General features: G+C 41.5%; 1 protein-coding gene across 4 annotated transcripts in view; it reads left to right on the top strand.

Annotated features, from left to right (window-relative positions):
* Positions 1-3,698: 3,698 nt before the first annotated feature.
* MARK1 (microtubule affinity regulating kinase 1) overlaps positions 3,699-25,768 on the top strand; it is a 57,220-nt gene continuing 35,150 nt past the window's right edge. For all 4 annotated transcript variants that reach the window (XR_014226247.1, XM_082276998.1, XM_082276999.1 and 1 more), the window contains exon 1: positions 3,699-3,934. Coding sequence is in view for 3 of the 4 variants with exons in the window: in XM_082276998.1 (XP_082133124.1) it covers positions 3,884-3,934 (51 nt within the window). In the remaining variant the exon portion in view is untranslated. The remainder of the gene's footprint in view (positions 3,935-25,768) is intronic.

The following is a 25,768-nucleotide window of genomic DNA, read 5'->3' as shown; positions in this document are numbered from 1 at the left end:
ACATGGATATTCTTAGGGCAGTTCTTCATAATGGCATTGAAACAATAAAAATCCTCAGTTACCCAGAAAAAGTGAAGACACACACTTACTTCTAAATTTCAGTACAACTGATCTTGAGACAAATTCTGGCCTCTTAAATGTATTTAAACATTTCAGGGAGGTTTTTTGCATATACATGATAAGAGTATCCATAAAGGGTATGGCTTGCTATTAAAAAAAAGTTCATTTGTTTGCAGGTTTAAAGTATTAGGGCAAATTACAAGTTATTTAACTTTCCACTAAGACTGTACTTCTTAATGATTCTTACAAGCAAAATCAGAATCCTGATTGTAACTAATAATATATTTACAAAGTCTACATATATTCAGAGTACATGCAATTTTTTCCGTTGTCCCTCATGAAAGCAAACAATCTATGGAGCCCTGTACCTGTAGTTTGTAATGACCTCAGAACTTCATAATGCTATTGCAGCCTTATTGCATGCAGCTGGAGGTATTTTACTCTTTCATATTTGCCAGGTCTTTCATTTAGTTTTCCACCCTACAGTAGATGTCCTGGTGTAATGAAAGGCAATAAAGAGCATGATTTTCCTCTGTTTTATACACATCTCAGTGGTCACCTGTTCCCGTGTTATTTCTGAACCTCTCACTCTTTGGCTGCTGAGAATTGAATTTGAAAATTGTGGGAAAAGGTTTCATTCAAGTCAGTGTCTGAAATCACTACTACAGTAGTGCATGGGATTTGGGTCCTGTAAAGGGGGTGGAATATCCACGTTTTCAGTGCCAAAGTTCAAGCCATTCACTAAATATACCACATGAGGGACAACTCATGCTGGGCACCAAGCAGGATTTAATGCCACTTGAAGCAGCAATAACTTTCTGCATATTTTAGTTGCAGGTCTCAGACAGTTTGAAGCATTCTCCTTCCAGACCATTTTTGTGCTCAGACCACTGCCTATCTCCTGCTTTATCTCTCTGGAGAGTGACCGAGTTAAGACAGGACCATCTCTGTGGTCACCTTCTCTGCCATGCAGCTCTTCAGTCATTGTCCCCACATCTTCCCCCCTGGGGGAAACATGAAGCCTGTAGTAATAACACAACAAAATTAAACAGAGCTATTAAATGAATGACTGACCTTATTAACATGAAAGAAGATGATAACAGTAACAATCACGGACAAAACAACTGCACAGCAGATCTTCAGATAACAAGAATTATTACATTATTACACTTTTAATTTCTGATGAACCAACATCTTCCTACGAAATACTGAACAAAGCTTATTCAAATTGTAAGGCAGGAAGTCTTTCTAAGCTTTGCCTTAGTTGATGGTGCCATTAACACATTTAGAAGACATTGGAGCTTACACTTATTTCCTCTCTGACTACAGGTGCATACCCAAATCCTTACCAGGGTGGGTTTGCAACAGTGGGAGTTTTGACCAACTAAGGATTGCAGAGTTAGGCCCCAGAGAGAGCCCTAGACAGTCTTGTTCTTTCTTGGGATAAAAATGAGTGCATTTTGATGAGCTAAGCAACTAAACTGGGTTAATATCCAGTTTGTCAACAAACTTGTTTCAGCATGCCAGCTAGACCATGGCTGCTTACCTCGAGTAAACCCAATCTTGCATTATTTTGTTCCCAGTAAAATGAAGGACCCTAAAATTTCCCTTGCAGTCAGTAGTTCCAGCTATGTGAGGAGAGAGCTAGGAATTCAGAGGCCCTCGCCAGGATTTGGGAGGCTTTGGTCTGATGATGAGCTGGGAACCTCTATCATTTCCAGACTGACAAATCATGCATGCTCAGAGCAACAGGATGGCTGAATGTGCAAACAGCGAGTCCAGTTACACTGCTCCTACAACATGGGGATGTTCTCTGCCTGTGCCTGCATCAGCTGTTTTCCCAAATATGTGGAAAACTCCACTGTGTGCCAACCGGTGCTGAGGAGCTGGGGGTACCTCTTGAATGACACGAGAATTAATACAGCCAGAGTTAAACATACACTACTACCGTGTTCACCTATACATACAGATGCATTTATACATGCTATCTGTAAGTAATGTATAACAGTCAGTGCTCTTTCATGAGCACATAAGGGCTTCCTGAAGATAGACATACAACTCATGAAGTGCCTTCCAAAGTGTTTTCCTAAGGAAGGTCTTTCAGAACAAGGATTGTGTTTACAGAATTTGTGAAGATGTTTACAGTCTCAGCTACACAAATCTGTCAAAATGCTGCAATGGAAATTCAGACCCACTGTTTTGCTTCTGGTGCAGGGGAAGTTGGGGGAGGGTTTGCATTTTTTGCCGATTATTTTCAGAATTTGGTGAAGGGTTTGGTTGGTTGTATAGCAAAAGCTGCTGTTGTGTAAACACTAGTAACTTCTCAAAGACAAAAATGCGTGTATGGTTCTAATTTTAAGCACATGAGGTCACTGGTTAAGTGTTCAAGGACTGTGAGCTGGTTGGACGTGAGTGGAGAGATGGGCTGCACAGTCTTGTTGATCCCATTTCAGCTTCAGTTGGGTAAAGGAGGCTAGGAGGCTGGCTGAGGTGCACAAATAAATGGTTTGATTTGCACAGACGCTCTGATGCTGACACAGGGTTTTACAAACCTCCGGAGAGTCCATGAACTGCAGACTTGAAGCTGTGCAAGAGGCAGGCAGGGCTGCCCCACTGCCCTTCCTCAGGCTCCTGGTAACCAGAGACAACCAGAGCCACGGAGGGACAGCTCTGGCAACCCACTAGCCAACATCAGCGGCCCCAGCACCCCATGGGCTCTGTCCCACAGCCCACACGCAGGGGGTTTCGGGCTCCCCAGGCAGGGACTCGCCGAGCCCCGCTGGCTTTCTCCGAGGCCTCTCCATCCTGCCAGGCGCAGGGATACGCCCGGTCCCCCGGCGGGCCCTGACCCCGGGGCACTGAGACACGCCCTCCCCTCGGCGAAGCATCGCACCTGTCTCACAGAACCACAGGCTATCCCGAGCTGGAAGGGACCCGCCAGGACCATCGAGTCCCAACTCCTGGCACTGCACAGGACACCCCAAGGATCACACCATGTGCCTGAGAGCGTTGTCCAAATGCTTCTTGAACTCTGTCGGGGTGCCTGGTGCTGTGACCACTTCCCCGGGGAGCCCGTTCCAGTGCCCAGCCACCCTCTGCGTGATGAACCGTTTCCTGATGTCCAACCTAAACCTCCCCTGACTGAGCTCCAGGCCATTCTCTCGCGTCCTGTCACTGGTCACCACAGAGAAGAGATCAGTCCTGCCTCTTGTTGACTATGAGGTCCCACTGCATCTACGCGCCCAGGGCACCCTCCCGCCCGGCCCTCACCCAGACTGGGCGCGTGACGGAGCCGGAGCTGGAGCCGGAGTTGGAGCAGGAGCTGGAGCTGGAGCAGGAGCCGCAGCCACAGCAGCGCTGGCGCCACAGCAACGCCCGCCCGCGTTTACCGCGCCCGCCCGCACCGCCCGGCGCTTCCTGCGGCGGGGCCGGCGGGGAGGGGGCGGGCAGGGGGAGGAGGCGGAGGAGGAGGAGGGGAGAGACGGGGAGGGGAGCAAGGCGGAGTTGGTGCCGCCGCCGGATGCTGCGAGGAGGAGCCGCGGCCCCCCTGCGCTGCCGGTCGCTCACCTGAGCGGGCAGGAGGGCGGGGGAGGAGGAGGAGCCGGCGGCCGAGCTGCGCGGAGCCTGGCGGCGGCGAGGCGGGCGGAGGGGCAGCCAGGCGGTCGGGCGAGGCGATGGCGCCGGGCGCGTAGCGGGCAGGAGGCCCCGCGTCCCGCCGTGTGCGCCCGGCTGCCGGCGGGGGCGGCCGGCGGGCTCCGCTGAGGCCTAGGAGCGGTCTCTCTCCCCTCGGAGCGCCGGGCGCGGCGCTGCCGCGGCCCGCACGATGTCCACCCGCACGCCGCTGCCCACCGTCAACGAGCGGGACACGGAGAACGTGAGTGCCGCGCCGGGACCCCCCTCTCTCCCTGCCTCCTTCCGTCTCTCCCCGGTAGCCGGCGGCGGCCCAGCCCGCCGTGCCGCCCAGGCCGAGTGCCCCAGGGGCGGGCGGGCCGCGGCCGTGCCGAGCGGCGGGCCGGCACCGCCGCCTGCCCGCGCCCCAGGCTCCTCCATGCGGCGCTGCCGGGGTGGGTCCGGCCCGCCGCGCTCCACGTCGCCCCAGCCCGCCCGCGGCCCCGGGCCTCCCGCCGGGAGCCCTCCCGCAGCCCCTTCTAGCGCTCTTGGGCCGGGCCGGGCCGGGCTGGGCTGCCCTTATATGTCCTCGGCTGTCGGCGCACACGGGCTGCTGGCTGCGGGCCCCCGCCGGCTAGAGGCCTGTAGCCCCTGCGGGCGGCAGCCGGGCTGCCCCGCCTTAGGGCGGCCCCCGCACACGGCACCTCCGCGCCTGCCTTGGGATATCCACTTGTGGGCTGTCTAACCGCCTGGCACTTGGCCTTGTCTCACCTTCTGAGGTTCAGCGGTACTCGCTCTTTGTTTGGTTTGCACCTCCAAGACGGTCCCTGGTGTTGTTGTATTCCTTCCTCTGCTTTGTTTTGTGTTGCCTCTGAGAGAGGCTGTGGTCGTGTCCTTGGTTCTTCCCGAGTTCATTGTATCTTCCTTTGTGCTCTGTTTAAATATCTTTGCGGTCTCCTCTGCTCCGCCCAGACTCGATGGAGTGGGAGTACGGTGGTGTTCTCTGCTGTGGTGGTCTGGTCTTCCATAGAAAAGAGCTAGTCTTGGCTATGATGGACGATGTACCTGAGGAATGCTGGACCATGTCTGGTCCTGTCCATCAGTGGTGATTATTTACATAGGTGGTAGTGTGGGAGGTGTGAAATTTTCCTCTTGGGAGAGGGGACCAGTGTTAAAAGCAGTATGTTTGCAATGCTTATCCTTAGTTGCCTTTGGGAAGGTGGCAGAAGGAGGGGAAAAAGGAGTCGTAGGAAATGTAACACATGCAATCATGCCCACCTTCTATTTGTGTGGAAAGTGATTGGTAAGAAATGAAGGAAGATGGCCTAGTGGGCTGAAATGGTTGAAGAAGACTCTTGTTTGTGTTGCATCAGTCTGTTCTGTAGAGGTTCTGCCTCTGGTCCTGGTAGCAGGAGTTCCTGAGGTTTGTTACTGTACCAGCCCAAGCAGTAGTGCCTTCTGAATGATGTGAAAGGAAAAGTGAATGTAAGAAGATGATTTGGAAGACAAAGGTAACAGAGGTAATATAGCTAGAGAAGTGAAACCCTAGCGTGGTGAATTATTATAATGAGCTTTTAGTGTCAGTCACTCAGTGGAACTGACACAGCAATATCAGACTTATTCTTAGTTAAAGCAAATAGATGCGTTTGGTCTGTCCTTACTCTTCATGGACTGATGAGTTCTGTGTTACTGTAAGAATGAGCAAGTCCTTAGGATGAAAATTTCGATTTAATTAAATGGTAAACTCCAGGTTTGTGTGATACATGTTACTCATGATTCTCTATTTCAAGTGTATATAGGAATGTAGATGACAGACAGATGACAAGAAAGGATAAGAAATTTTTATGTATATATCTGGTAATACAGTCCATAGGACTTACAAAATTTACACAAGGCAAATGGAAATACTTTAGACTATCTTCATCTTTTGTGGAATGAAAACTTCTAAGTGTTGGCAGTTAATTTAAAAATTATTATGCTACTTGTGGGTACTCACTTTTGACACCTAAGGAGTAGTAAGTGTTATTTTGTTATTGTAATTTCAGGGAGTGCTTTGGGTATCTGAAACACCCAGATTTGTACAGGGTATCAGAATACTCAAAATTGCACATTTGCTTCCGAAAACCGTGGTGCAGGTCTGCAACCTTATACCAATGAATGTAATCCTCCAACCAGATAAGTACCAAAGATCTGTGCAGTTGTAAGTTCCCAGATCTGCACAGAGTTACTCTGGTGCTGTCATTAGTGTGACGTCTGCAGGGTTTTGGAGCAGAGACCTCGAGCTCTGCCTGTTGGGCAGCCTCAGGAAGTTGTGCTTGCTACCCATGGTGTCCCTTATGTAAGACGTTTGGCTAAAGAGGCGAATGTAGGATGGAGGAGGAGTAGGTGGTCCATTGCTGACTTCCTGATCAGCAGCATTCCTTGTTTCAAAATGGATTCTGTGAGGGTGAGGTGAGACTCTTAAATTACTTTTAATGTGCTTCCTTCTGCTAATAAACACTAATGGACTGGGGGACTGTTTATGCTGGTGGCTTGTGATGTACAAAGTCGAGCTAGTAAGCTGTGAGTAACTGAGGTGGTGAGAAGTTGCAACTAAAGGGAGAAGTAATTGGAAAGAGTGAGGAATTAAGGAGCAGTGTTTTGGCCTGGTAAAAAAGTCTATCTTTGTAGTGTATATTTCCAGTTCTCCAGTATGTGTATTAGCAAAGCTCTCATCAGCAGCTAATGGTGATCTTCAGGAGAGGCTCTTTTCTTCTGTCTGGTGCGCGTGGCCGTCTCGCAGTGTTGCTCCATTGTGTGACTCCCAAGGGACAGACTGGAGCTCTGTATCCCAGAGAGAGCTGATTGATGCTTCTGAGTACAGACCCACGTACGCCTCCAGCTGTGCTCTGCACATGGGGTGAGGTTGTTGCATGAAATCATGGGGAGCTACCCTGCCACCACCACCCCATGTCTCTTGGCAGCTGCTTTCAGTACTTTAAAATAGAAAATAAATAAAATTTAATGTGTGCTTTTCTCAGTGAGTGTGCAAGCATGCGTGTTACCATTTGAAAAAAAAATTCCAATACTTGGCTATAGTACCTATCATAAGAATATACATTCCTTGAGGAATTACAGGAGTTCCTGGTGGGATGGGTGAAAAACTTGCTTGTTTCCATAACTCCTTGTGCCTTTTGTCCCACAGTGCCCTTTGAAAATATTCTAGAAGGCATAAGATCAGGCAGCATAATATTTTTATCAAGTCTTACCAGAAAGCTGGAGTGAAAAGTGCAGGAACCGGCAGCAAGGGACAGACAACAGGTGGAGGCAGCCAGGGGCTGTGAAGCATCAGTGTGTGTGTAACTGATAGGTCTGCCCTGTGGAGCTTCACACCCTTTTTCTTTTCTTTGACTTTTTGCTATTCCTGACATCTCCCAGTGCTATGTTTAGCTTCCCTAGCATATGTCCATAAATACTTTTCACTGGAAATGTTATTTCTCTTTCATGAAAGCTGTGTTTAACGAAGCAAAGTAGATTATGATTATCAAACACTTATTCTTACTAAGAGTTCTTTGGGAATCTTGGGGAAGTTAATGGGTGGAGGCAGTACTGTGTTTTCATGTGTATTACTGGATTTATTTTCTCAAGTGAGGGGTAGGAGTAGTATTCAAAATAATAATTTCCCCATGTCTTGATTTTGTACATGTAACTATTTACAGCCTCCTCTTGATATGTTTTACGTAGGCTGTGACAGGTAGTGTGTCACTGCATTCAAACAATTGCACTTGGGGTTAGTTTGGGTGAATTGCGTTTCTCATCTCTGCTGTTGCTGGAAGAAGAGGAGGCTAGGATTCAAAAGCTTTTAGCTAGAATATCTCTTCTGTTTTCATTGAGCTGGTATAATTGAGGAAAGAGGGGCTTTTATGTTTTTCCCTTCATAATATGTTGCCTTGTATTGTGTCATTAAACTGGGGAATGGTTTTCCTGAATTAAGGCAAAAGAGATGAACTACATAGGTAGAGGAGCTCTGTGTAAGAAAAGACTCAGAGATTCGACAGTTGGCTCTATACTACTTGCTGTATCATATTTCTAGTGAAGTTAATAAGAGTTTTAAATTTTAAATCTGTAGTTTGTTTTTTCTGATATAAGGACCTCTAAGTCTGGCAGAAGAATACATGGCTTTTTTCCTCTATAGCAAGTGTAATTTAATCTTTTAAGTTATTACTATTATCTGTGAAAGTATTGCTGTTTATTTGTGCTGTGGTGTCTAGCTAAGTTTTAAGGTATTATTTTGTTTTGTACTTTTCAAATACCTCAAAGTTATTTAATTCTGCTGGAGTGATCTGGCATGTTTACAGTGGGAGAAGAAACAAACAAGGCAGGGGTGCTGGATGATAACTCTGGCCAGAGTCGAGGAGGAATGTGGGAATTGTGGTTTGTCTTACCTAGCCAGTGCTGTACAAGAATGATTGAGATATCATGGCAGGGGAGGTTTTAAGAAGGATAAACCAATGACCTATGATCATGTGATTTGCTTCATTATCATACAAATAATTATAACTTTGACACATGCACACCCGTTTGTGGGTTAGCTGTGGGAAAGTGACATCTTGGATGCCAGCTCAAGTGGGTGTGGTTAACGATGCCTTTCTGACAGGGGAGCCTACAGGACAGATACATTTTAAAGAGATAAAAAATTGAACAGGGCAAAAGATAAGAGGATAGAATGAAGTGGTCAAGCTGGGATGATAATGATTATACCATGTATAATTTTTTCTGATTTTTCTTTTCCTTCTGGATTTGCCTTTGCACAATAAAAACACATGGTTTTGATTTGGACAAAGGGGGCGTGGGAGAAAGTATCTGACAAGAATTCTTTCCTTCACAGTGCCTTAAGCAGAAGAATGGCCTAATTTCCAAGCCTTATGGGTTCAAGAGTACAGCTGTATCTTTCTTATCCACAGGAGATGGACTTGAGCAAAGTGAAGAATGCCTGTGTTTTTTCTTGCAAGATTATTTTCCTTGATCATAAATACACCGTTAGGTTGTGTGTTTGTTTGAACAGTAAGAAGAGGGTATATTCTCCTAATCTTATTTTGAAGATTTGTGTTTTCTTGGTGCAGACTTGTTGTTTTACTTCACATCTGGAGCAGGCTCCTGTGTTGTGGGGGGAAAACACATGCTTAGCACGAGCATTATGCATGGGGAGAGCAAGGTTCATTTTGAAGTTAACCTTCCGTGTGGATCAGAGAGAGTCATGGGACAGGTGATGCACATATTCAGTTTCATTTTCTTTATGTAAAGAGGAATATTTTGGTAGAAAGCATTGAAAATGTAGCTTCATGGTTCAGTGTTCTTTCTAGGCATCACTAATGAGTATACAGTGTTAAAGTTCAGAAAGAGTTAATGCTGTTTGCTTGTAGTACTTGTTTCATTTCATACTCCATGGGGTTTTGAGGTTCATAGGTAAACATAAAGTTGGATTGTTTGTGGTTGATGTTCTGAAAACTGTACTTACATGGTCAGTGGACTTAAACACTGAACTAGAACAAGGAGAATATGTTCTAGGGAAACTTACCAGTGTGGTCTTTACTACTGTATGTTTCTGGTCCTGTGGACTTACTGTTTATATTAGTAGCGATTTTAAACATTTTTTAACTCTGCACTTAAAATGTTTCAATCATCAGTAAAGGCATTTTTTTCCCCCATGACACCTGATTACATTTGCAAACAAATGTCTCTACCATAAATGTGTTAAGTTTTTACTATCACAATTGCTGTTGCTTAGCAGAGGAATCTCCTGCCAGCTTCTATTTGATATCAATAGTTTAAACACAGGAAAAATAGTAATTTAATTTTTAAGTGTAGATAGTGTGACTTCTGTAAAATCATGTTCTCAGTCAGTAATTTGTAGTTGTATTCATGGAATTTTTTTTCTCAGAATTTAGATAGACCTCACCTTAATGTCTTACTGATGCTTTAGAGAACTTTTAAACAGTGTTCCAGTAAAGCAGATTCATTGAGAAACTATCATGCAAGAAGGAGACGATTTTACAATTGATGTGGAGCTAAAAAACTATAGTGCAGCTACAGCCCTAAGACAGGTTTCTTACAGATTGGTCTACTCACAACTTGAGAGTTTGAGCAAACTTTTCATATGTTGCAGTATCAGAGAGAGAGCATTTTATCACTTCTCTTTAGATCTTATCTTTTAGTAACTTCAGCCTGTCCTTTATTTTAAAATACATGTTTACAGTCTGTGCTGCCCTCCAGGTTAACCATACTACTTGTAGAGCTGCTGCAGACAGTGACAAGTTTCAAATTTAGCTTATTTATGTTGTGGTCATGACACCATCTATTTTTTTTTGTTGTTGGAAACACAATGCTTGCTTTTTGTGGTTGGATTTGTTGGTGTGTTTTTTAAATTTTTCTGGAGTTTCAGAATAGCCAAAAATTTTCTTTTAGGATTTCACAATTTTTTTCTGGGTCTCGATTCTTGAATGTTTGCTCTGCTCTAGGCAGTGGTAAATTAAGAAGAAATATTTTCCACAGTTGACTGTTTGTGAAAACAGCCATGAAAATGGGAAAGTTTCATTGAAACATTCACATTGTTCAGTTTAATGAATATAATGCAACTCAATCTGAGTTTTAATAAGAAGCTCTTTCTCCACATCAACTACCAAGCCTGTTTAATTGTTAGCATTTCTCTATTTCTTTCACATTGTCAATTAGCTTTTCTTTGGTGTGTTCTCTGCGCTCAGTGCTAAACTGAGCTTTAAATTGGGCCAGTTGTATTTCATGTAAGAATGAATCATCTTTGTTTTTCTGTGAATAACTTAGTAAAATAGCAAAATCAAAGGCTTGTTGAGATCTCAAGGTCAGTTTGAGACTTCATAGCTGTATGTGATGATTCAGCTTAGATTGTTTTGGTGAGCATCCTAGTGAATCTAAGGTTAAAAGTTCCAAGATGATAAGATGGCCCTTGTTTTTAAATACATTTCCCTGTGACTGTTTCAACTTTTATTTCCTAGGTAGTGACCAAACATGCTGTAGCTATTGTGGGAAAATAGTTGAAGGCAAGAGCATTTGAAGGGACTCTGTGCTTGTCATGATCCTGATTTTTTTTGACCCGAGATGGCAATTGAAAAAAAAAAAGTTTGGTGGTGGGGTTTTTTTGATTGGTTAGTTGGGGGGTTTTGTTTTCTCTTTTTTTTTAATATAAGCATTTTTTTCAGAGATTTTTTTGTATGCTTTCAAAGCAAACAGCAACTTCTGCTGAGAGGCGTATGTTCAGCTATAGTAAGGTGCTTGCACAGTTAAATTCAGCTGGGCTACAATTAACCTTAAAAGCAATGAACCAAATATGCTCATGGAACACTGCCACAGCTTAGTGTCTAATGATTGATCAATAGCTGTATTTATGTGAAACCCAAAAGCACAGGTTTATTTGGCACCTCTGTAGAGTGAAAGATCATTATGCTATTCTAAAATTCTCCATCTTATCAGGACAGCTGATGAACAGTCACTTCACATTTCTTAAATCCTTGTGGAAAGCAGTTTCTCTTGCTGGATTGAATGTGTATGTGAATTTTCAAGCTCTCTTGTTCTGCTGTTTGTTGTATATTGTTTCAGGAAAAAGTAATTTTCCTTTTTTTATCTTGCTGTTCCTGTACTTGTGGGACACCTTAAGTGTAGGCTGTGAGAGTGGTCTGCAGTCCACTTGTTTGGTTAGCATGAATGTGCCTTAAATTAAGATGACTTTTAGAGAGAATTCTTCATGGCTGTTCAAGATTTAAGTGCTCGGTACCAGTGACTTCTGTCCCTTTGTGTGCAAACTATTTCAAGTTAGGAATGTTTTATTCAAGTGAGTGATTGTTACAGAAACCTAAAATCAAAATACAGTAACACAATGTATATTGAAAAAAGGGTTCTTTTTCTTCACACTTGGCTTCTTCAAAAGCCTGACAGTATCTCAGAAAGACGACTCTTGGTTACAGTAAACTATAGCCAGAGTAATTGTTTATATTTCCAAAATGTATACCCCATCTAAAAGAGTACTGAATGCCCACACACTGATACGTGTATTCACAGCCATAATGGTTTCTGAGGTAAGGGCTGTTACACCTAATGGAGTTTTGCTGAGGTTGGAATGAATCACATTTGACTTCAGACCAGCCTCTGCATTGTTCAGTGTGACCCTACTGATGTGCTGGTAGCAAGCAGAATAATAATCCTGGTTTTTGTTTAAACACCTGTAGAATTCACAAAAGTAGCAGAATGTTAATCAAAGCCGAGGATGATGCCCAAACTTAACATATATTTAAACTGATTGAACATAAGGAATTTTGTCCAGCTGTGTTGCAGAACTGTATTTTAAACATATGCAGTTGTGATATGTTGAATAATAAGACAGAACTTTACTTCACCTCTGATGAAAGCACTTGTGTAGTACATTGATGTTCATGTAGCTGAACATACAGAGTTACTGGATAGCCCATGGCAGTCTTTTGCAAGAGCAGATAATGATAATATTACTGGTGACAAAGTCTAATTGCTTCTGTATTATAAAGTAAACTAGTGCATGATAACTTTTAAAATCTCAAGCAGAATTAGGCAAGGTTGTTAGAGTGAAGTGATATCTTTCATTAGACAGATGTGGTTGGAGAAAATAGATGAGATTTGGATAGATTAGGCTCTAGCAGGGCTTGCTGGAAAGGTTCTTGCCTAAGGTGAGACTTGTGGTAAAACCTGTAGTGCCTCTGCTGTGCTTCTGTAGGAGGGCCCACACCTTACTCATGGTGCAGTAAAACACGTGCCTTCTTTTAGGAGGATGCTCAGCCTTAGTCACTGGGGTAGGGTACTATTTTAAGCTCTCCTGGAAAGTTTCCTCCTGGATTCCTCCTTTCCCCACTGTTGGTTCTCATCTTTGTCATCTTAACCCACTACTCAAGAAGAAAGTAATCGAAAAATAAAGTAAAACATCTTTTACTTGTCTCCAAGCAGCCCCTTTTTTTTTCAGAGAGGAAAAGGCCATTTATTTGTAATCATAAAGTTGTCACATAGATAACTTCTCTTACTTAGTCCCTCAAATATTTGACCAATTTAATTTTAAACCTGGTGCTAGTCTAGAACCTGCCATCACATCAGCTTTATCCTTGCACATCCAATATCTATCTTTCTGAGATTCCTTCTGTTGAATAATTTGCTGTCTGTTAAACCCCTGCAATTTGCTATAATCTCACAATCTGGCTCCTCCTGCTCCCCTTGTTTTCTCCCCCATTTTGCTTACTAACGTGCTTTTGTGCTGGAGCTTGGCATACTCATTGCCAGCTTCCTTATGCTTCTCACTCTTTCTGGGACCTTTTCCAGTTTTGCTCATTTAATGACATAAGCAAACCCAATACAAAGCTTTATAAAAGCCATGTAGTTGTAGCTCCTGTTTATCCTTCAAGTAATACCCTTCTGTATGAATCCTGAGGAGCATTTTAATGTGGGAACAATCTGAATTTTAAAGCTAAAGGGAGTGAAGAAATTCTTTGCTGTGGGTGAGCTGGGAAGACCTGTTTCTGTGTTGGGGGCTCTTTCAAATATTATCAAAAAGGATTGTTACAACTTGAAATACTCATCAGTTAGACCATGTTTTCCTCATTCTACCTTTCCTTCCCTCCACCCTGGTAAAGTTACTGTGCTCTTCTCTCAGATAACAGCAGAGAGTAACCAAAGCTTCATAGTGATTACTTAGAAAGGACATACAATTTTGTCATGTTCTCTTAGAGATTTTCTCCATATGCTCAGATACGTGAGGAATTTAATGGGTGAGAGTTGCAGAGTTGGAGAAGGGGAGTGTAGGGTGTACTGCAGGCTGTGTAGCAGCAGTGTAAATTACTTGTGCTTAAACAGTAAATATCTGACATTCCTTTTGAGTGCATGCTTGGCTTCAGTCATATGAAAGTATCTTTCTACTTCTTAGATGTTTGTCTTTACTTCAAATAAGTAGAGACATAGCTGAGAAATTCAGAGAATCTAATGTGTTAAGAGGAGTCTTGTTTTTTGCCATGGAAATTACCTTAGTCGGTGAAATGCTACATTGAGCTCTTACAGAGGGTATGGTTGTTTTCCACAAATGGATTACATTTGTAATGTATTTACGCATATCTCGTTCCAGATAACATTATTGATTCAAGGTAATATAATTCTTTAAACCATTTGGGGTTTTATTTAGTAATTTTTTTTCCCATCAGTAATCTGATTTTCTTCCTCCTGCCATTATAGTAAGAACAGTCTACTGGTGGTTAAAAAAAGAATAAACCAAAGAATGTGTCTTTACTTTTTGGAGGACTAAAATAGTATTTTTTTCCTTAAGATCAGACTCCCAAAGGATTAGCAGTTTTAATCATTCAATACAGTGAAATGGGTACAGAAAATATTAATAATACTGTCCTGAGTAGTTTTTAGCAGGCACACCTATGTATAATAGCTTTTAAAATTTGTTTTTCTTAATTTGATATTAACTGAAGAAGACTGACTGGTTTTTAGACTTCTTTCTTCCAGTGGTAGACATAACATGCACGTGAACAAAGACAATTTATGAAAGCCCTTAACAATGTAACTCTTGCTCCATCTACTGCATAGTCCAGAGAAATCTTATCCTCAAACCTGGTATGAGCAATGAGGGTCGAGCTAATACAGATGCTGGAATTAGTCAGGGAAGACATAATTATTATCAGAGAATGTATGCCTCCTGCAGTGTTTGTAGTCAGGCTAAGGGAAATCTAATCCCACAGCCTGTGCAAATAGACTGATAAAATTGCATTTAAAGGTCCTTTTTAAGAAAGCTATGCTTGCTTAACCAGTGATTGCAGAAGTACAGCACTCATATAAAAGTCAGTGTTTCCTAAATACTACAAGATAACATATTATTACTGCTGCTGCTGCTGTTATTATTAGTTTTCTGTGTGACCTTTTGTAAAACTTTGTATTTCGGTATTGTATACAAGCTTTTTCACCATTACTCATTAAATTAATTTCCTAGTGGTGTGTAATATTACATTTCAATAGAATTATTTTCAAAGTGAGAGATACCAAGCCTTCTGGAGTGGTGTAGAAGAGACAAAGTGGACTTCTCTATCCATCTGTTTGTTTTCATTACCTTCACATAATAATCACTAACCTGAAGAAGCTGAATTAAATACAGCACTTGAGTATTAGATTGGAGTTATGATCAAGTGAACTATTAATGGTGTGCCAGCCATTTTCTTAATATTGTCTTGATTTAATTGAGGATTAAACTCAACGAATGACAGACAGAGGAAAAGAAAGCAGACTTGGGGGACTGTCAAGTTTATTGCCTGTAGAACAGTTACATATTCGAGTTAAGTGTACCTCCAGATGGATTCCTACCCTTTCTCCAAAACTTTGCTTGATTTCAGGTCAGATGCTGGATCACAGGAAGGCAGTAGAAAATGAATAGATTCCTTAACTGTTTGGTGAAAAGAGAGAAATACTTAATGCAATAGTTGTCATCCCCAGAGGTTGGAAGTGTTCTAGTTAGTTTGGTAAATTAAGGAAAAAAATAGAATTCCCAGCAAGCCTGTGATAATTCAGGGATTGCAACGCTGCATAAAGGGATATGTGATCATGTCTTCTGCCATGCTGTGGTTTTCCTCATCTTTTAAGAGGCAAGGAGCATTTTAGGACTCTGGGTGGATAAAGGACCCTTGGCACACGGATGGTGGAAGAGAGAACAAAGCATTGCTGGCAGCTCATCCTAAGACTTGGAATAATTCAGTTGTGTCCATTTGAAATCTGCTTAGCGATGACTTTCTTTTAAGGTTTTGGGGACAAAATCCCAGTTTCCAGTAGGGAGGTTGGTAATCCCTGTCACCTGTGACATTGCCCTCAGGTTCCCATGACTTCCTCTGCTTTTATGACTTTCCTTTCCTTGAGACTGAATCAAATTAATTCCTGTTTTAATAGGAGACAACATCTGATTTGGTGAGGCACTTCAGTTGGGGATTTCCAGGCATGCTGCCCTAGTATTATTCAAACTGGTTTGATGTCCAGCTCAGGACAGAATTGAGAGTTGCCCCTGCTAATGGTGGGCTAGAGGCTGCTGTTGCTGCTGCTGGTTATTTGATGTATCTCACTATCTAGATAAAGAAGTTTGAAATGCCCAGTTTTTACAGCCTGCCGGCTGGGCTGCTGTGTAAAGCCTGTAGATGAGGATCTGGGATTCCTCACCAACAGATTGTTAAGGATTCTAGAAAAGGTCATACATCTTTTTTCTTACTGTTGGATTTGCTGCTTATTTTAATGACTATTCATTTTGAATACATACTAGATCTGTTCAAACCTCTAATCACAGATTATTTGGCTTGTCTTATTAAGATTTACCTCTATATATGTGTACATTATTTCTTCCACATTTTCCTAACTTGTTATTTTAATGGTCTGGGTAAATGCATTATCTGCTGTTTTTAATTTTTTCTTTGCATCCTGTGATTTTTTTTTTTCTTTTACTTCCTTAGCCGGATTATGTTTGTGGACTACTAAATTTGTTTTGTTTGTTCTTGTTCTTGGTTTTTACATCTCAGTTACACTCATGTGTGATTTCTGTCCATGGTTTGAATTCAGCACATCAACATATATCTTCTGTATATGTGTGGTTGTCATTATCTACTGTATCACTGTATCTTCCAGTTTAAAACAGCTAAAGAAATGTATTCTTTTTTCTAGCTATTTTACATACTTTGCAAAGTCTTTGAGGAATATTGCTGCTGCTTGCTTTTTTCCTTTTATCAAGTTAGCTTCCTAGTTGCATGTATTTCTGGAGTGATGCATTACAGTAGTTTGTGATCATGAATAATTGAAGCCCAAAGGTTAAAACAGGGTGGTTGCACAAGTTTAGGAACAAGGGGCTCTGTGGATATTGTAGTCTGAGCTCTGTGAAAAACACACTCTTTGATCATAAGATAGGAGCTGGTCCAAGGGCCAGACGCTGTTTGGACAGCTTGAAGTTAAGCATAAATCTGTGCAAGGCTGGGAATATATTTGCTAAGTTGAAATGTGGTATAGCATTATCCAGATAAAGGTAAATAATTACTACAGCTCAAGTGAGGACATTTTATTTGATTTGTTAATTAACACTTACATGAAAAACAAGGTACAGAGCACTCACCAGAAGAGTTTCTTCATTTTGCTGTTTGATTTGAGTTCACTATGTCCCAACCAGTTGACTTGGATACATTGTCATAATCTTGCTCTATGTGTAAAACGTAGTTGGCCTCCTGAAAGCATAAACTAAGTTTAGTGGTGTCCTTACGACTTTGCAGCTCCCACCATCAGGTCATGCTCTGCTAGCCTGTTCTCAGGAGACAGAGCTCTTGTAACTGAATGCTGCTTGAGTGCAGGCTTGTTGGTAGAAATGTCTTATGCCAGCTATGGTGCTTCCTCCTCTTAGGAAGGTGTTCTGGTTTTCCTGTGTGAAAATGTTACTCCTCAAGGTCAACCTTACGCTTGTAAATGAACCTTATGCTTATGAAAAAAAAAAAGTATGTCTGCAGAATGCTGGGTCTGATGAGATTCTGGCTTAAATATGAAAACCACATGTCCTTGACAGATGAGGTCCAGTAGGCCCTCTGCACTTCAGATTTCTGAGGCAAGACTTGTTACTGACACCAGAAGTCCTTGGCTGCAGAGCGATGGACCAGTGCATATTACCAAACCTTGAAGATGGAGAAACTCAACTATGCTCTAGTGCAGGAGGACATGAAAGTGCTCTTCAGGTCAGGAAGGATTCCCTGGCCCTCACTTGAAGGCTCTGTGGAAGGGCTTGAGATAGGCCTTGTTAATCTGCTGTAAATCCATGTTTTTATTCCCTTTTCTGGTTAGGCAACAAGTTAATTTTGAAAACTACTTCTCATTACATTTGTTTTGTATGTACTGTATTGTATGAAGGGAATTGTTAAGATGAGTCTCCATACTCTTTAGATTAGACTTCCAAGATCCCTAAAAAGAGCATGTCAAGAGAATATTGCAAAATCATGCTGAACATTGGGTAACGGCATTTGAAACAGAGCTTGATGTGATCCTCAGACATTGCAGAGTCCTGCATTGTCCAAGACAGTTTCTTTTCTAGGACATTTGTGCATCAATTAGTATGTACTTCTATCAGGTTGGATATTTTAATTGGTCATCTCATCACTTTTTAGAAGCTGTCTTTACTTCGGAAAGTTAATAAGACCTTGAGGTAAAATAGTCTTCAAAAGGAGATGGTGATCTGTCTTGGCGATTTCATCATTGGATCCACTGGAGGAATCCAGTAATGGGGATATAAAGATTTTAGAAATACTGTCCAGCTCACTAGAGGAGGAACTTAACTTTCTCTTTTGTGTAGCAAAGTGTTAGGGGTGCTTTGCCCCATGCATATCATCCTTAAAGGGGAGCTTGTGAAGATCACATTGTGGGCTCTTCTGAGGGTAAACAACGCAAGCAAGCTATTTACTTGTTTGTGGGATTGTTTTTGTTGGTTTGGGGCTTTTTGTGTGTCAGAGGATTTTTGTTGTTGTGTTGGTTTTGGTTCTTTTCTGAGCCCTACTGTGTTTTTACCTTGTTGTGGAATAGGAATAAGTATCTCCTAGCTAAAGTTTCACTAATGGTGTCAATTTGCCTTTGGATTATCAAGAAAAGTAGTGTGATCATTTTTCTTTTCCATGTTGTTCCTGTCCTGATAGCACAGTTCCACAAGAGTTTAACATAGAGCTGATGTGATCCGTCTTCCTAGTGCTGGGTGTTGCCCTTTGTCCTTGTACCTGCGTTGCTGTTGGGAAGCTGTCTGGGGGTAGCTGTGCTCGGGGAGCTGGAGGTGACCCTGGCAACAGAGTTGCCAGGGTTTGTCTGGCTTGGCTGCCTGTGCTGTCTGTCTGTCCTGCTGCCCCAGCAGTAGTGGGGTTGTAGGTGTGTGTGGGCATGTGAGCAGTGTTGGATCAGCTTCAGTGGCCACCATGCCAAATGGGGACTCATCCAGAGTTGTTTCAGGTATGCAGTGGATAAGGAAAAAATGCCCATTTCATAAACTTTGAGAGGAAGAATGAGTTGAGATTCAGAGCCTGGTCCCAATTAGCTGCTGTATCCTTTCCTTCTGTAGGAAAACCTCAGCTGGTGCAGCAGAGTGGTTGTTTGATCCTGAGTGTCAGACATGCTTTGCACTCTAATCTGGTCACTCTTTTGTGAGTAAACCTTGCCTCCTGCTGCTGTATTCCTCATCTGGAGGCAAGCCTCAGGTTTCAGGATTGCAGTCTCTAGGCTGTAGAAACAGCTCTTTCCCCTCAGTTTTGAAGTTTGATGTTAAAGCATTTTCTACTTCTTGAGCCCTGCAAATGCTTGAGAAGCTCCATGTGCTTGACATGATCCTGAACGGTAAGTTGTTTCATGTTTTCCCTCTTCTGCTTTTCATCAGGCCGATTGAAAAATGACCTGGCTGCATCATTTATAAGTGCAATAAAAACACCAGCCAGTTTCCTTCGCCAGAAGTTTCGCTTTCTGGGTGTGTTCCTGTTCTTGTTTGGTTGGTTCAATTAATAACCAACATTTTCATTTAGTTTTCTTTTTGTTTCACAGAGGATTTTTGAGCAAACTGTGGGTGCTGTGGCATTCAGAATCAGTAGTGCCCTGTAGCTGCCTGTGCCTCCAAGTGCTGGCAGGATGTACTGGGGGAGATGGGAATACTCATGGGGGAGCTCTGTGCTGGCAGGTTTGAAGATCTCCTGAAATAAGTCAAAAAAGACTGGCAAGGTTAAACTGTTCACCTCCTGAAGAAAGAGCAGTGGCTGGCAAGAAATGTTGAAAGAACTCTATCTGTGAAGGACTGTGTTTAGATGTGTTCAGGAGGCTGTAAGAATAGTCTTGCTCCTTCCTTCCCCCTCCCATAAGTGCTTTTCTTCAAAAAAAATTTGTGTTTCGTGGGTAAGGGACATTTGACATTTTATTTTGACAAGATAGGAAATGTTTTACTCCTTTGCTTGATAGGGCTGATGGTAGTTTCTAGTGCTGTACCCAATGACAAAAATGAGTAAACAAGAGGATTTTAGGAAAAACTTTCCTTTTTTTCCCCCCTCCTGTTGGTTCCACCTGTGGTTTACTGCAGCAGCTTTTAGCTGGCTTGTCTCAGTTTTCATGGGGCTACAGGGAGGGTTCAGAGTTGTCCTAGCAATTAATGGAGATGATATGGGTTGGCTGTCCTGAATTAGCCCTGGAAAATCTTGTGTGTTTGGGATGAGTCAGGAAGGAAAGTGCCAGGTTGAAATAACTGTGCCAATTCTGAGTGAAATGGAACAAAGGCAGGAAGGTCCTGTTCTGCTGCACCTGCACGCCTGGCCAGACTGAGGGCTTCAGGCCCAGGGAGAGGAGGAAATGTGTTAGCTGAGTTCAGGTTACAAGACCTGATTTTATGCTGTGGAGGTATTTGTTTTTCTGAAATGCTTTGGCTGTCATCTTGGGGGTGGACCAGCACATTTTTAAGGGTTTTTTTTTTTTTTATCCATCAAATAAAACAGATCTGTAATTCCACATGATAATGAACTCCACCCTTCCATATGACATTACTGCATTGTTTAAAAAAAAAAAAAGGGAATGAGCATATTATATCATGCACAGGATTAATGCAGGGTGCTGTAACTATATGAAAATTAGAAGCATTCTAAAGATCCTTGTGTATGAACTTCTGAAACTCTTATTAGCTGTGTCTGGTTCTGCACTGGTAGATCATGGGATGTTTTCTTTCCTAGATTGCTTCAAGTATGGAGCTGTAAACATTGCATCTTGTGTAGCTTGAGATGAGAAAAACAATTCCGTCTCAAAGTTGGCAGACATTTCTGTATGTCTCACATAGATCCGCATATGTTGAGCTCTTACAAGGCAAACAAACAACGAAAACCCAAACAAAACACGCCCACCAAAATTTCCATGGGGCTTAGATCCCCTAGTAATGAGCACAGGATAAGATTTACTCAGTGCTCAGCATAAGTTTACCTGTCACCTGTGTTTATGTCTGCTTTTGGAGCACTATTTGTCTATTGGCATTGGGGGATGGTATTTCACGTTGCAGTAGAAATGTTTTACTATCAGCATTGAAGTTCTCTTTTTGAAATACAGAATATTACAACTGGGAAGAAAAGGGAAGAGATGCAAAAATAAAATGAGGAAGTTATTTTGTTTAGTATCTCTCTTGGTGCTGTGTAGTTTGGAGTTTTTTTATGACGTTTTATAAAATGCTTTTCGGAGTTGCAGTGTCGGTTAATGAAATGTTTGTGTATGCTTGACTCAGGCCAGCTTTATTCAAATCATTGTATCTTATAGCTGATAGATTCAAGCTATTCTAAAAGATCATGTCTGGCATTTCTACAAATTATGTAAGTGATCTAAAGAGAAGGATGTATATGCATGTGTTTGATTGTTTTCTTCATGCACTTTTGGAAAGCATTCATGAGCAGGCACAGGACATGGGTACATTCTAAATTTTGTCACAGTTTTGATTCTCTTCTGTGTCTGCCATGCACTGATCTTGGCATCTGATTTCAAAACTGTATCTACTTCTTTCCTCACTCTGTCATTGTGGTTTTGGTTTTTCTGAGTGTAGTCCTGCATGTTATCCTCTCTTTCAGTGGGGAGGGTTGGTTGATTTGCGCTTTCGTGGTTTTTTTTAACAGCAAAATTTCTGTCATGCATTTCCAGTCTAGTATGCATTTAATTGCTGTTAAGAAATTATGAAAAAAATCACGTGTACATACATTTAGCCTTTTAAATTGCCCCTTCCAAAGCACTTCTTCACATGTCTGACAGATATATAAAATTAGGTAGTGCTCTATTAATGTTTTGATTTAGACCAGAGGTGCTTTAGTAATTGTAGTATGATGTGATAGATATGTATGGCAAGAGTAAGCTGTGGTTTTGTGCAGGTGTGAGGCTTACCTGGTAGAGGAGGGAATCCCCTTCTTCTGCCCCTAACTGGGGGATCAGGTACTATAATCATGTGCAGGTGCACTATGCATCATACCTGTACCACCTGGATGCTCTTGACAAGTGATGCAGAGCAAGCTCATCTGAACATCTCTGATGGTTTCTACATTGAAGTTTACCAAGAGCTTTCAAAAAATTGGACTCTTTGCTTTAGTTTGATTGCTACTTCAGCAAAAGTCTTGCTTGAGGTGGCTTGCTAGAAGCTCCTAGGTCCTAAAGGAATAGTTGCAGACAGCAAATTGACAGCAGCTGGACATCCAGGACAGTATTTCACATCTCTGTCCCCTTCCTTTTCCGGCATTATATTTTAAGAAACATCTAATGTTATGTGTTTATTTCTAGAGACTTTATTTTGTACTGGCATAAACTCAGTATAGCGGGAATCATGTTTATGGTGTACTAGTAAAGTACTGTTTCCCACTACATTATACATATATTAAGAGCAGAGCTGTTGCAGATCAGAACTATTTAGGAGACTGTCTTCTCAACCCTTCGGAATCCCTCTGTATGGGCTAGCTGTTTTGAAAAATATTTGCATATTTGCAAAATATGACAGCTGTTACAAATGCTCATGTATGTGGCACATGCTTGGAAATGGTAGGAGTTATGAATATAAAAATTGGCTGCAAGATACTTACATCCAGGGCAGGGTATAAAATACTGAGAGAGAAAAGTGTGATGATTTGCCTTTTCTGCAGACTTTGCTTCCATGGGCTGACCCTACCAAGGAATTTGCCTTGTAATAAATCAAGATGGGGAAAATTCAGGACTAAGAGGTTAGTTTAATCAGGTGAGGTGTGTTTGTAGGCAGATTGATGTGTGGAAATTACCCTCTCACTATGAAGGGCTGTAGAGACCGGTTGTGTGGACTGGTGACTGAAATGGTTTGGGGGAATTTTTAGGACTATGCTGTAGCAGCAGTTAATATAGGTGATGTTGCAAGTTTAATTACAGTGTATAATCCCTGAGAATACTACTCCAGTGACTAGTAAGTGGCTAAAGAATGCTGAATATGTAAAGCAGTGAAACCCACACGTTGTACCTACTTGGTGGGGTTAGTTCTTGTGCACTTTCTTAAAGATTATGTGCCTGGCCATCGGGTCATCTTGCTTTGGCAAAGTTACCTTGGGTAAACAAAGAAAATGACAGCTTTGAGAAGCAATGGGTCAGGTTAACTCTCTTGTGGTCTTACTGCCCTTGGCTTGCTGTAACAACTCTGGGGGAAAGCGTCAGACACGGACCTAGTAGGGAACAATAAGTGTTAATCGAGCTCTCTTCTGTTGCAATTTAAAACTGAATGCTAGAAATACTTCTTTGAGATTTCTGAGAAGGTGGTGGATTTTGTTTGGCACGAGTTATTTTCTTATTTTAAAATACTTGACTAGTGTGCAAAATACCTAAATGCTCTAATAAACTTTTCAGCTCTAAACGTCTGTTACTGCTGCACCTTGTTTTTGTTTAAAATTGCATTTTATTTTAAGACACATCTAATTTTGTTTATTTCCAGATACTTTATTTTACACTGGCAAAACTGAATTTATTGAGTCTTGTTTATGATGTACTAGTAAGGTAGTGTTTCCTACTACATTTTATTTAAATATATATAAAGATATAGTGTCAGGATATCTAGTGAAATAACAGAATCTCTAATTAAAATCCTGTGTGGGAAATGCAGCTTGTTAGCTGGAATTGTTTTTAGATGACAATGAACTTCAGGGAGACTGTTGGTTTTTACAGCCCCCTTGTTCCCAGTGCCCTGAAAAATTTCTCAGAATTTAGAGATTGTTCTACTGAAATGCATTTTAAATAGCCACATAGTAGCTGATGCATAATGAATGAAGGTATTGTAATAGACCAGAAGAATCTGAAAATTATGTAGCCTGGCCTTCTAGACAGTGTGGATGTTGCATACTTCTGTGAAATTCAGCATTAGTTTTGTTTGGAAATAATCTCTGAGATACTGTTATTTAACATTGATTTTAATTTTTTTTCAACTTCTTAATATTTTCTTTCAATTTCATTGAATGTTGATTTCTAAAAGTTGATAAGTTTCTACTTTTAATTCCTCTTTACTTTCCAAGAATAGCAAGTTTATGTGCTGAAAAGAGCCCTATTGCAAGAATAATTTGAATTTCATTCAGTGCTGTTCAAATTCAGAAATTGTATATATTTATTTGTGTGGCTCACAAACTAGGAAATTTGACCCTTCTGTCATCCTTGGGCATAGCTGGAGAGAATCGTTGGTTGACTCTGAAGATAATCTGTTTGAGAAGGAATAATTAGGAGCCATCCAGAGTGGCTTAGACTTTCTGTCACAAAAAGACCAAAATCCAGAATCATCATGACCATGAACCTTGTTACTTTTTTATTCCTCTTCAGGTTTGGTACTGTCATTTTGATGAAAAAATGTTTTCCCTGTTAAGTCTGCATTAAAATGATCTGTCTTGTGAAGGCATCTTACTTTTTGCCCATGGCATTGGTTAAGTCTGTCTAACTGTTTATCTAAGAGATCCCTTCAGGTGACTGCTGGGAGTAAGCTAATCCTGTGAAACATATGAAATTGGCAATTGGTATTAGGATTGCTAATGCTTCTGGTAGGCATTGTATTTTCCTGTAGTGAAGATGGAATTCAGTGAGTAAAGAGGCTCAAAGACACTTAAAACTTGTTTTTATAGCACAATGCTGTAGGTCTGGATGAGGTTCTAGGTACAGCTGAAACATTCACTGTTAGCACCATACAGATACTGATTTTGCAGGGTGTATTTTTAGGGGAGGCTTTTCTTTGGGCTGTGGTTTATCACATGTGGGACTAGTGTCCAGTGCTGAATTCCTTCAAAGCCTTTTTGCCTGGAGCTGTCTTTCTGATCTTCTCTTTCAAAGTCCACAGAAAATATTTTAATGATGTGCTTCTAAAGAATAAATATTATTACTAGTGTGTTATTTCACAGCTGAATAAATTTTCTGATATACAGAATCTAAACATGCTTGGCTTGCTTGGTTCTCCAGTAATTTGGAAAACAGTTTAGCAGTGGGAGTACAGTAGTATTTTGCAGAAGGATTCATGCAATGAAAAGACAAACAAAATTATATTTAGGGCTGTTCTCCTGGCCATAGTAAATAATTAATAGTGCTGGAGGTGATGTAATCAGGGTTGTGCTACATTTGGGAAGAACATTCTGGTTGAGGTATACTCCTTGTTTTTTCCGGTTGTGTTGCAGCTGTTTGCTGCTTTTCCCAATTCCACTACTGCCACCACTTATGTCCTGAAATAATCTTCCCTGGTTCAGTGGGACTGCCTGTAAGCCTGAGTGTTTACAGGAGGGGATTGACTTCAGTCTCTAACAAATGCACACTGAAGCTGAAGTTACTGCTTTCAGTTCTGGGTTGTATGTGCACAGCCCAGCGTTAGGTTGGGTATTGGAAGAAGCAGTAAAAGTCCAGCTACCCTCAGACTCTGCTTTCAGCTTAAGGTCAAGGATCTAGAAACAGGCTGTTTAGTGCTCTCTACAAAGATATCTACTCTCTAATTGAGGCAATCAGTAATGGGGAAATACTCAGGTGTCTGTTGGTGCTTTATGCTTAGCCGGGAGTAAGCATGCCTTTCTGCTACAAAATCTAAAAACTGCTCTGGGAAGACACTCTTTCTACTTCCAGTATTTGCCAGCCTTCAAAATCTGTAACTTAAAAGATTAGAAGCTAAATTTTACCTGTTAAACATTTGTACCCATCTGCCCCTCTTAGAAAGTATTTGAAATACTGAAACACTTAACACTCCTTTGACATTTTTCATTACTTTGGTTTCTCCTTGGAACAATTCCAAGCCCCATCTGTAACTTGCCCCTTATATACTTGGAAGTTAGAGTACTGAAGCACTGCAGATTTCAGTGACTAACATTTAATGTGGGATGATGTGTTGGCATGCATTAAAAATAACTTCCTTTTAGTTCTTCAGACTTTTTAGATTTAAAATATTTTATGCGATCTCATGGAGTTTTAAAGAATAGTTATTTTTAAGTAAAGGCATAGATTGTTTGCTACTTGAATAAGAACTTAAAAAAGATGCAAACATGTTTGGGGAGCAAAGCTTACTTGAAAAAAAAATGTT

This window comes from Coloeus monedula, assembly GCF_965178545.1.
Source record: "Coloeus monedula genome assembly, chromosome: 2".
NCBI classification, from domain to species: Eukaryota; Metazoa; Chordata; class Aves; order Passeriformes; family Corvidae; genus Coloeus; species Coloeus monedula.
This window is presented reverse-complemented; position numbering and strand designations above follow the sequence as displayed.